Source organism: Pygocentrus nattereri, chromosome 8 (assembly GCF_015220715.1).
Source record: "Pygocentrus nattereri isolate fPygNat1 chromosome 8, fPygNat1.pri, whole genome shotgun sequence".
NCBI lineage: Eukaryota > Metazoa > Chordata > Actinopteri > Characiformes > Serrasalmidae > Pygocentrus > Pygocentrus nattereri.
Window position 1 is genome coordinate 4,026,906 of NC_051218.1, and position 13,095 is coordinate 4,040,000.

The 13,095-nt window shown below is 44.7% G+C and overlaps 1 protein-coding gene across 1 annotated transcript in view; it reads right to left on the bottom strand.

Moving 5' to 3' along the window:
* Nucleotides 1-13,095, bottom strand: part of znrf1 (zinc and ring finger 1) — a 71,036-nt gene that overhangs the window by 16,354 nt on the left and 41,587 nt on the right. The window contains exon 2 of the mRNA XM_037540555.1: nt 6,574-6,669. Within this exon, the coding sequence (XP_037396452.1) occupies nt 6,574-6,669 (96 nt within the window). The remainder of the gene's footprint in view (nt 1-6,573; nt 6,670-13,095) is intronic.

Consider the following 13,095-nt stretch of genomic DNA (forward strand, 5'->3'; position numbering starts at 1 on the left):
AAAGACCACCTGGAACTGCCTCCTCCCCTCGCGCCACCCCTGATTCAGTAATCCACCCCCAACAGCCCCCCCCCAACACACACACACACACACACACACACACACACAAATAGCTGAGCCTGTTATCCTCTTAGGAGACTGTGACTTCAACAACTTAGCAGTGTGTTCTGGGTTAGGAGAACAGGTGTGTGTGTGTGTGTGTGTGTGTGTGTGTGTGCGTTATCCCCCTCTGACTCAGTTACAGTGTGAGCTTCTTCCCCTGGATACGAGTCCATGGCCCTTGTTATGCTTCAGCACTGCTGACTCTATTAAACCCTACACAGTAATAAACAGCAGGGCTGAATTCAGCCAGGCTGAGAGGAAACAGTCATTTCTGAAAGGGTCTTTATCTTATTTATCTCCTCTATTTCATTTACTTTCCCTTGAGGTCCACTTCTAATGTTTATGTACCGAAAACAGCCACAATTAATTTTTACAGCCCCTATTTACAGTGGAAAAAAGCCGCCTTCCATTCAGATGACTTATCACGTTGTCTTGCTTAATCATTTATTAAGCTCAATGAACGTGAAATTCAACAGGTTGTTGTTGCTGCTGTGCCTTTAATACATACATACATACGTACATATATACATACATATGTACATACATACATCATCTAAACCGCTTATTCTTCAGGGTCGCAGGCGGCGCTGGAGCCTATCCCAGCTGTAACTTGGGCAGAAGGCAGGGTACACCCTGGACAGGCCTCCAGTCCATCACAGGGCAGACAGACACGTAGGGGTCATGTAGCACGTCCTTTTGGCCTGACTGCATGTCTTTGGACTGTGGCAGGAAACCCACGCAGACACAGGGAGAACATGCAAACTCCACACAGAGAGGACCCTGGTAGCCCGGCCGGGAACTGAACCCAGGCCCTTCTTGCTGTGAGGCAACAGCGCTACCCACCACGCCACCTAACCCTCATCCTGGCCCTAATTCTAACCCTAATCTTAACCTTAACCCAAAACCTAATCCCAATTCTAACCCTAGCCCTAATCCTACCCCTAACCTTAACCTTAACCCAAAACCTGGCCCTCACCCTAACCTTAACTTCAGCCCTAATCCTAACCCTAATCTTAACCTCAACCTTAACCCAAAAACCTGACCCTCACCCTAACCTTAACTTCAGCCCTAATCCTAATCCTAACCCTAATCTTAACCTCAACCTAAAACCTAATACTAACCCTCACTCTGCGCCTAATCCTAACCCTAATCTTAACTTCAATCTAAAACCTGATACTAACCCTCACTCTGGGCCTAATCCTAACCCTAACCTTAACCTCAAGCCAAAACCTAACCTTAACCTCAACCCAAAATCAAAACCTAATCCTAACCCTTACTCTTGGCCCAATCCTATCCCTAACCTTAAACCTATACCCAAAACCTAATACTAACCCTCACTCTGGGCCTAATCCTAACCTTAACCTCAACCCAAAACCTAATCTAAACCCTCACTCTGGGCCTAATCCTAACCTTAACCTCAACCCAAAACTTAATCCTAACGCTCATATATTTCTGATATGATACTGAGAGTCCGTCGAGTGTTTGATTCATCTAAAAAGAACCACTCACAATGAAACGTCACCAACGCATGAAGAAACAGAGGCTGAACTGTGTGAAGAACCGAGGGAGACACTGTTCGCTGCAGGTACCATGGACAGTTGTTCTACCAGCTTGTCTCCTGACTTAAGGAACACTTGAGAGCCGAGTGCTGCTCCGATTTATGTCACTTGATATTTACATTTCATTTTCTTGCTGTTTACAAAAGATCAGATTTGTGTTCACACGGCTCTGAAAGCATCATATCTGAGTCACATTAGGGTGAAAAATCAGATCGGTGCACCTTCAACCTGGGGATGTGAACGTAGGCTTAGATGTTTACTGCTCCACGTATGTTCCTTTATTTCCATAAGGACACAGCAAGGCCCACCGGCGGCGAGCAGCGAGTAGCGTTAGACCACAAACAGAGCTTTTCAGATGCTTTCATCTACAAAAGTAAGTAAAGTAACAGTGGCTCAATGCAGAATAACTAATGTGAAGCTGGTGTTTCACTGCAGCACATCAGTAAAACACAACCGCTGAAACTGAAGCACCTGTGTTAGAGCAGCGCCGCCGTCGATCACGCGGGAGAAAGAGCTGCCAGGTTAACCAAAATAAACACGAGGCATAAAGACTGGTGGCAGCTCTATTTCAGAGCGTACAAACTTGAACTGGACTTACTGCGCACATGCTGTGAAAAGCCCATGCGAGCTGACCGGTGCGCTGTGTCTTTTTTCAGACACGACTCTGCATGATATTTTAATACCTGGAGTTAAATTTAGCCTCTGGTCAGGGAGAAGGGAGGAGGGAGGAGGAGGGGGGGGTGCAGTGTAGGGCACAGAAAGTGATTTTGCTGTTAAGTTCATTTCATTTTAGCGCTGTGGAAAGCAGGCAGATGCTGGACTAACCCTAATCTTTACACTTAAACTAAACATATAAACATAGAGGTGAACCGCACTGACAGAGTGACCCTAGCCATGTTTACCTGTAGCCTAACAATCCGTAATAGCTGAATCGGAATAGAATGCGTCCGTGTAAACACCTCAGCTGGAATAGTCTAGTCCGATTGAGGTCATTCAAAATACAGTTTCTATCCGACGGAACAAGGTGGTTAATCCTGTAGAAGAATAATATCCGCCTGTATCCGATTACATTCCCTATCGGAACGTGTAACTCCGTTCTGCATGTGCGTCTCGTCATAGTGAGAGTTTGTGCCGTTTAACACGGCGGAGAAGAAACTGGTCTGCAGAGGAGGCGAAGTTCATGCTCTGATCTTTAAAAGACGGCGGTGGGACGGACGTCCAGCTTATGTGTCTCAGAGCACGACGTCTTCCTCTCGGCCTTCTTTAATAAGGACGAGTGAAGGACGTTTTCCTGAGTCTGACGTCATTTTCAAGCAATTAAAAACACAAGCACTCCTCACTGCTGCTCATCTCACTCTGAATGGACTCGCATGATGCTGGTTGTCATGGTAACGTCTACACTAAGTGTAAACACAGGCACTGACTGGAAGTGTTTTAAAGTAGGTGTTTCTACAAAGGTGGCCAGTGGGTGTGTCTGTGTAAGTACTGTGTTTATACATGTACATATATTTACAGAATAGAATAGAATATTCATTTACATTTAATTCCCATTTTCATTTGTATCTTTTTAGGTGGAAGTTAACGTGAATTTCCCCCATTAATGTGAAGATGTAGGGCAGGTTATCTTTGTTTGTGTCTGGGTGTGATGATGCTCTGTGAGATGTCCTCTGAGGACGGCTCTGTTTCTGCCTGTTCTGAAGCACCAGCGCATGTTTAGACCTGCTTCGTTCCCTCAACATGATCAATACAGCCTGCGGTGTCTCACACACACACACACACACACACACACACACACACACACACACACACAAAACAAAGGTTTTCCACTGACCTGTCTATTACTGTACCCAAACTCGGCTGTGCTTAAGTGAGCTGAGTGAAACCCTTTGACTCGTTTTGTTTTTCAGGTCAAGGCTGCACTTTGAATAAACAAACAAACCAACCAAAAAAGCACTTCCTCACAGGGAGCACAAGAGTGTCTACATATAATAATAAATGCCTCACATGTATTACACATATGTATACCTATATGTAAAAATATTCCTATATGTATTTATGTAGTACCAGTATGTATCAATTTGTAAAACACACACACACACACACACACACACACACACACACATATATAAGTACCTATATGAGATAAGATCACATATGTATAACACATATGTAAGAACCTATGTAATAAACTGTCCCATATATATTATATTTCAATTAACTGTCAGTGAGGCATGTAAATTCCAGGCACAGTGCTGTACGAGGACAAGCAGAGCTGCTGTGTGTGTGTGTGTGTGTGTGTGTGTGTGTGTGTGTGTGTTTCAGTCGCTGAGAGACAGACAGACGTGAGACAGACGTGAAGGCTCTGTGGATCTGAGTCAGTAGTGCAGATTTAAACCACAGGAGAACGAGTCAGAGACTTGAATGCTGAACATTGTGGGGAAAAACTGCTCACCCAGCTTCACCTCCTTCAGGAAACCTGCTCGAGCTCTCACCCGCGATCTCCTTCATCCCCTCTTCTCTCGGCCTGTCTCGCTCTGTCTTCCTCTCTCTCTTTTGGTCTGTCTCTCTCGGCCTGTCTCTCTCTCTCTCTCTTGCTCTCTCTTTCTCTGCCTGTCTTTCTATCTCGATCTCTTTCTCTCTCTCTTTTTCTCCCAGCCTGTCTCACTCTCTCTTGGCCTGTTTCTCTCTCGGCCTGTCTCGTTCTCTCTCTCTCTCTCTGCCTGTCTCGCTCTCTCTCTCTCTCTCCGTCTTGCTCTCTCTCTCTCTTTTGGCCTGTCTCACTCTCTCTCTCTCTCTCTCTCTCTCTCTCTCTCGCTCTCTCTTTCTCTCTCTGCCTGTCTCACTCTCTCTCTGCCTGTCTACCTCTCTCTTGGCCTCTCTCTCTCTCTCTCTCTATCGACCTGTCTCTCTAGCTCTCTCTCTCTGCCTGTCTTGCTCTTTCTCTCTCTGCCTCTTTCTCTCTCTCCTCTTGTTCTCGATCACTCTCTTGGCTTGTCTCTCTCTCTCAGCCTGTCTCACTCTCTCTCTGCCTGTCTACCTCTCTCTTGGCCTCTCTCTCTCTCTCTCTCAGCCTGTCTCACTCTCTCTCTGCCTGTCTAGCTCTCTCTTGGCCTGTCTCTCTCTCTCTCTCAGCCTGTCTCATGCTCTTTCTCTCTCTCTCTCTCTCTGCCTGTCTAGCTCTCTCTTGGCTTGTCTCCCTCTCTCTCTCTTGGCCTGTCTCGCTCTCTCTCTCTCTCTGTCTCAGCCTGTCTCGTGCTCTCTTTCTCTCTCTGTCTCTCTGCCTGTCTAGCTCTCTCTCGGCCTGTCTTGCTCTTTCGCTCTCTGCCTCTCTCTCTCTTTCTGTCTCTCTCCTATCTTGTTCTCGATCACTCTCTCTCTCGGCCTGTCTCTCTCTCTCTCTCTCTCTCTCTCTCTCTCGGCCTGTCTAGCTCTCTCTTGGCCTGTCTCGCTCTCTCTCTCTTTTGGCCTGTCTCTCTCTCTCTCTTTGCCTGTCTTCTTGTCTCTCTCTCTCTCTCTCTCTCTCTCTCTCTCCGTCTGTCTTGCTCTCTCTCTGCCTGTTTCTCTCCCTCTCTTTTTCCTCTGTGCCCATCTCTCTATCCCTGTTTCTCTCTCCTTGTTTTTCTCTCTTTGCCTCATTCCCTCTCGCTACCTTTCACTCCCACTCTCTGACGGTCTTTCTCTATTTTTACGTCTGTCACTCTTATTGCCTGCCTCCCTCTCTCTCTCTCTCTGCCTCTTTCTCTCTTTCTCTCTCTCTCTATGTTTATGTGTCTGTCAAGTTTTTTGCCTGCCCCTCTCTCTCTGCCTCGCCCCCCCACCCTTTCTATGCCCCCCTCCTCGGGTCTCTGTCTCTGCTGTCTCTCTCTGTGGTTATGTCTCTCTCTCTGTGGTTCTCCATCTCTGCTGTCTGTCTCCACCTCTCTCTCTGTCTGTCAATCTTCTCCTTCTCTATCTCTCTCTCTCTGTACGTGAGTTCATGGCAGGCTCTGGAATCCGAGTGTTCGTGTGTGTGTGTCCCTCTGCAGGTCACCTTTATCTCACTCCTCCAGCTGTCAGTCAATCAGGTAGCTGTCAATCAAACATCGACCCTGAGCCTGCCAGCCGAACACAGCGCAGTGATATCGGGATCAAAGCATATTAATATGTTTCGTGACGACCCTAAAGCGCATATCGTTTATGACGAATGATATGGAGAAATATTTAGTGATGAGATTTGTAGCCGTATTTCTCAGCGGCAGGTACAGCAGCATATCATACACTATAGCCGAATACAACACCACCAGTAATGGCAGTAAAGTGGGATGCAGTGAATTCTGGAATTACTATCTGATGTTGATATTGGACATGGATATTTTTACAGTATGTTCTGTGCATTTGGGGTTCATGAGATACAGAATGCTCTCACCTGGCTCAGGTGTGCAGGGAGTTGGAACAAAACAAAAATATGCCTGAAGGTGGAGCTGGAGCTGCATTGAGTTGCAGCCATGTGATTGGCTGATTAGTTATTTGTGTTAACAAGCAATTGAACAGGCGGCCAGTGAGTGTGTGTGTGTGTGTGTGTGTGTGTGTATATATATATATATATATTGCTCTTACCATACTGAATGTTTGACCACGGTACCTTTTATGCACCCAAAAACCTCAAGGTGATGCTGCGATACCGTATTTCACTCACAAATATGTCACGGCATTGAGGCAGAGTGCGCTATGCTTTCATAAAGCTCATCCGGTTTAACTGAAAGTTGAAAGAAAGAGGGAAAGAGACAAAAGACAGAGACAGAAAAACGGCCAAGGAGTCCACAGACACGGCCAGAGTCAGAGAAGAGACGTCGGATGAGAGGACAGAGGGAGCATTCAGGAAGAGAGCAGGATGTTTTTGGAATTTGGGGTGTAATAAAGAGGCGGGGCTTACCGTTGTATGAGAGGCGGGGCTTACTCAGACACATTATGAAGTGAACCTCCATTTCATTGGACGCCACTGACTTGGAGCAAACAGGACACTTGAAGCCTGAGTGAGAGATGGAGAGAAGACCAGCGAATCAGAGAGAAGTTCGTTAGCCAGTAATCAGACTGCACTGCCAATCAAATCAGCTGAAACAAGAGGAGAGGTGAGCCAGCAACCCAGCACTGACTGGGAATACCTGGTTGTGCCCTTGGGTAAAGCACTTAACCCCCTGTCCCACTGCCCCAGTCCCACTGCCCCAGGTGGAGCTGCTGTGCTGCTCCCAGACTGGGAATAGTTAGGCAGCAAAATGGCACATTTCACTTGTAGGAACAATAAAGTACATAACAACCACATCACATTCAGACTGATTTTACAGAGCCCAGATCCCACATAGAGTAAAATAACGAGTCTCCACACCTTATAAACGTTTAAGAATGAGATGCTAATGCATGGACACAACTTAGTAAGGAGTGGGAATGAGATAAGTAAGTTGCGGCTATGACTTGGAAAGATATGGGAGCCCAGTGACTCGGAGAGTCTTCATTTCGATGTCCATGTTGAGTGGTCTACACTTTCACACAGGCTGCGCGTGAATAGAAAACCATACAAAAACTTAAAAACGCTACTTTTTACATTTTAATTCATGACGAAATACTAGTTAAACATTCCGTGCTGTAGACAGATTTCCTGGTCCGGCTGCCAGGCTTAAAACATTTTGCCAAATCACAAATCAGATTGCATGTGTGAATAAGGCCTTAGCTGCCACTTTCATGCCTAGTTTTTCTGAGGCCTTTGATTTTCCCCTCTTTCTATCAGTGAGGTCCACACCGCCAATCAGTGACCCCTTTAAAATAGAACAAAAGATATGTGTTTATTTGTCCATGCAGATGTGGAAATACCGTTATACCGTTATAACCCTAATGCGGGGTATAAGCTTCCATTACTCCAGTCCTAAATCAAAGCTGCTCCACCGTAAACGGACAATTTCCCCCCCAACAGCTACAAATGCAACGCTCTGCTCCGTAACACCAGGGCCTGTCCTCACAGCTTGGGCTGAACACGCACTTGCTGCGAGAGCTTTTGGCTTATTGACTCAAATAAAAGCTTTTTAATTCAGCCTCAGTGCATCGCCCTCATACTCACACGCCACCATGAGCATTCAATTCTGTTCTGAGCGCCGCAGCGTTCATCCGAACGTACGCACTGACCATAGCGACAGACGACAGGAGCACACAGAATAGGAAACCAGACAGAAACACAATGCCTACAGTCTCCAGAGAAGAAGATGCTGAGGTGCTTGAGATGAAGAAGCGAGGCGAAAAGCTCGTTTTAATTTCATGCTCACTCTTTTAGGAGCATATCAGCGGTGAGATTACAGTCACAGCTGTAGTTACAGGAAAATGCCTTTTACAGGAATTAGTCTTGCATCATGGGCATCTTATCAATAATAAAAAAAAAAAATTAAAGGGCCCACGTCCCACATTTCTCTCGTATTTAGAATTTTTTTCTTCGTGCAGCTTTTACATGCTGAATTTTTGATCATTTTCCAAACCTCTCTTTATCCCTTGGAATTAAACTCCTGATTGGCTGCTCTGTATTGTACATCACACAAAAAGCACTCCTTATAACGTGAATAGGCAGAGCTTAACCACTGTAGGGTGAATAGGCGAGTATATGACATCACAAAACGATTTTAAAATGTGCTGTTTTTCACATTTTGGGGAGTGAACGCTATGGTTACAAACTTTTATACAAAGTAGTTTTATTAAAATAAGTAAGACAAGTAGTGTTCCATAATATAAGCCCTTTAACGCCTTACCAAGCCATGGGCCTGCAAAGTTTTACTACGGAACGGATAGTTCTGGTCCTAAAATGTGACTGGCTGAGCCGCGTTCGAAGACACTGTAACAGCTATGACCGACTCTGAGTGACTGAACTCTGCATTACTGCCTCACAGCGCCAAAAAACCCTACTGCTGTTAATGGAATCATGTCTGACTCTCATGCTGCTCGCATGGACCACCGAGTGCACCGATGAAGTAAGAACCCGGTTTTTGTTTAAACTGAAGAGCAACTTCTGTTCTTAACTAGAACCAGGCTGGTCAGCTGGCTAACAGGCTAAAAGAGCCAACAGCATAAACAGCTCCATCATTAATATCACAGGCTTGAATTAAAGCACTGACAGTTTATGTTATGATTCACTGCAAAACTGCAGTGTAAAAGCCTAACAATGTCACCTGAATGTCAGTCAGAGGTCACGTCATCCCAAACGGCTCTGTACTCCCTAAATAGTGTTCTAGCTATGAAAGTTTAGAAATTCTAGCCTCTAGAGCCAAACAGTGCATCGTGTATCCAGTGTGGACGTGTCTGAGTCCCAAATGACTGTTTCTTAGGTGTATTTTGCTCTGTTGGGATGCAGGATCCAGTATTTAAACTCCTACGTAGTGCACTATGTAGGGAGCAGGGAGCTGTCTGAGATTTGGCACAACTGGATTAGTGTTAAATGAGACTCGCAGTGTTAATTTAGTAATTTAGTACCAAAAAGTACTTATAAAGTGCAAGATTTTGCATTATTATTATTATTATTATTATTACTTGCATTATTATTGCATATCATTACACAAAAAAGAGTTTTAAAAATCATGAAATGACCACAAGGCATTTCGTAAAGTTTTGGGTTGCTTGGCCCTTCTGACTAATTTCTGACCCTGAGTGAACTCATAAATGCTAGAAACACAAAGGCAGCAGACGTCTTGCGGAGATGATGTTCGCCTGGTTTCAGCGAACAATGTGACATAATTGCGGAGAAGATTGTCGCGTGGAGGCTTCGTTCGACAGCACGACAGCTGGGCAAACTCTGCGGATGAAGACGCTAGGCAACAAAGCCTGTGATTGGTCAGTTAAAAAGGTGGACATCTTTGAGGAGCTTCGGCTTCGGCAGCCACACTAATATTTCACTGTGAAACGTGCGTTTGTTACATAAACAATGAATATCTCCTAAATGTAAGATGTTAAGTCTGTTATTTGGTAGTAATAATTAGCACTAAGCACCAAAACATACAGGTTATCTTACATTTAGGTTCATAAATTACAGTACAAGTTGAGAAATATGCACGTATAGTGGCTTAAACAAGTGTCCTTTAGTCCTTTAGTGTCCTTTAGTAATGCTGGGGAGCGATGATGAGGCGGACGCATATGCGATGAGAAGCGAGATTTATTAGGTGCAAATCCATAACCAGGGTCTAAACAGTCCAGGGTAACAGAGCCAACACGGCCAGACATAACAAAAAGGAACACAGACTGAACACAAAAACAGAGACTAGTAAAAATAACGGAGGCCAGAAGATACGACAACAAACAATACAATACAAAGACCAGCAAACTAACAGGGAAAAACACAGGGCTTAAACACAGGAACAGGTAAACAAGACACAGGTGGTTAACAAGAGGGTGAACAAGACACAGGTGAAAACGATCAAGGGCGGAGTCTAGAAACAAGGGGGCAGGACCGGGAAGAATCAAAACAAGGAAGCACATGGACAAGACCGAAAGGTAAACACAAGCACATGGAGGACTGGGAGGGACCAATCGTGACACTAATCAGCCACGTGTTTTACTTAAAAGTAGAGATGGCACGATTTCTTCTTTTCTGATATGGCTACTGATATCGATACATCTTTAAAAAACTACTAAACTTTAAAAATCAGAATTTTTTTAATAGAAACACACCACTTAAGATGAGCATTCAAAAGCAGGATTACCCAATCGCTCTAGTAACCCCTCAGGAAAAACAACAGTGGGTGCTGTTTCAGGGCAGGTTTGTTACAGGATCGGAAAGTCTTGGCGCATCATTTATCCAGTATTTATAAGTGCACTGATCAAAATTTGGCAAGAGGAAGCGGCAGCCAGATGGCAGCGGGTTATATTCCCTATTCAGAATACGGGTGGCATCATCACTGATCTATATCTGCACTCACAAAAGCACTGTTTACTTAGTGTTCGCTCTAACCTGCAGCGCCACACTGTCCTGGGACCTGAATAAACCCCTCAACCCACCAGACCAGAGCTCTTTGTTTAGGTTCACAATTCCAAACTCTTTATAAAAGCCTCAAATTTATGCATAAACAAGAAACTACACCAGCAGTAGTTACACAATAGTCTGGCATTTTAAGAGATGAAAAGTCATGTTTTCCTCCATTTATGTTTTACATTTACGGCATTTGGCTGACACTCTTATCCAGAGCGACTTACAATTTGATCATTTTACACAAGTAGGTGAAGGTGGTGTTAGGAGTCTTGCCCAAGGACTCTTATTGGTATAGTGTAGGGTGCTTACCCAGGTTGATTTATACCCAACAATGATTTATGTATTCTTTACAGTGTATGAGAGCATTGTATGATATATTTATTCCCCAATTTACAGTATGAGTTGAGAACTAGGCACGTACAGCAGATTAAACAAGTGTCCTTTCACTCTTTTTAGACGTCTCGCACCAGTGAGGAACAGAAATGTGACTTCCAACGATGAGTAAATATGGGCAATATGACATTATTTCAATATAATCACATCACAATATGCTCTTCTGAGCATAGCTTTGCTTTTCTCAGCACTTCTACAACATTAATCAGCTGCGTGTTTCACTTCAAAGTAGAGATGGCACGATTTCTTCTGGCTACTGATATCAATACATCTTCTTTAAAAACTACTGTTTCAGGACAGATTTGTTACAGGAACGAGGAACATTCAGTCTTTTATTATCTCTGTCATTTATGAGAAACAGTGAATAAACAAAACGTCGCCTTTTAAACATTCGCAATTTTAATTAATAGTGGTAAGATGCCGAGGTGTCTGGCGGGTGGTAGCCAGAGTTTAGCTATGTGGAACTTCTGTTTTCCTCGACTTTTTCCTTGTGAGAGGTATTTTTATATGTATATAAATAGGGATGGAACTATATATATATATATATATATATCCATCCATCCATCCATCCATTTTCTAACTCTATATATTTCTATATATATATCACACGGCCGCAACTCGTAGAGGTGGTCAAGACAACTTGCTGAAGTGCAGACCGAGCATCAGAACGGGGAAGAAATGGGATTTAAGGGACTTTGAACGTGGCGTGGTTGTTGGTGCCAGACGGGCTGGTCTGAGTATTTCAGAAACTGCTGATCTGCTGGGATTTTCACGCACAACCATCTCTAGGGTTTACAGAGAACGGTCCGAAAAAGAGGAAATATCCAGTGAGCGGTCAGTTGTGTGGACGAAAATGCCTTGTTGGTGTGAGAGGTCAGAGGAGAACGGGCAGACTGGTTCCAGATGATAGAAAGGCAACAGGAACTCAAATAACCAACCAGAATCTCTGAGGAACGTTTCCAACACCTTGTTGAAAGTCACAAAGAATTAAGACAGTCCTGAAGGCAAAAGGGGGTCCAACCTTTTACTAGCACTAATAAAGTGGCCGGTGAGTATCTGTACATATATATATATATATATATATGAATCATATTTGCAGATAACTGTTTCAAAAATGTCCACATTGGCCAGATCTGACTGACATTTTAACCTGATATTTGATGACATTGTAGTTCAGACGAGTCTGCCTTTGATTCATTGTACTGTATTTGTAACCCTCTACAAACAAAAGTAATATTTCTCTCTAATGCTAATCCAACTGGAACATAGCCCCAGTTTCATAAATACGTATGTATCGTCTTCGACAGATATGTACACAAAAATACTGGATAACAACTCACAATATATCAGTGCATCCCTATTTTAAAACCACTTTCCAGTGCAAACCAGACCGACACATACACACCTGAACAAACGCACTGTTTGCTTTGCTACCACCTGCCCCGTCACAGACCTGCTGGCCCTGAATAAACCTCTCAGCCGAAGAGCCCAACACAAACAGTGTCCAGATGAGCAGCAGAGGGCACCAGCATGGCATCAGCACAGGGACTGGAGGGGAAGTGCTGCAGAGAGAGCCATTCACACATTTAATCCCCTCTGTTCCAGACTGGGCTCGCTGTGCCCTTCACACACACACACACACACACACACGCCCTGCAGGCTACGTCACCCGCAGACAGACGGACGTCCAGACGCACCCAAACGCCAGCCGTGCTGGCCGCTGACCCGCTGCACTAACACTCTGGCCCTGTGACACACCCCACCGGGCTGAGCCAGCAGGTCAGTCTCCACGCGTTCGGGGAGGGCGGTGAGCTTTTACACTGGCGGTGAAAGACGAGGCCGACAGCACCGGCCCGGCACGACAGCTGCTTCAGCAGGAAAGATCAGCCAGTCTGAACACATCACATTAAAACTCAACAACAACAGCAACACAGAGACGCGCTGCACTCGGTTCACTCCCTTCACGTTCAGATCATCTCCACACACACTCCCTCTTAAAAAGACGGTTCTTCAAGGGTTCTTTGGCACAAACAATGGCTCTTCTATAGACTATGAACACTCAAAGAACCA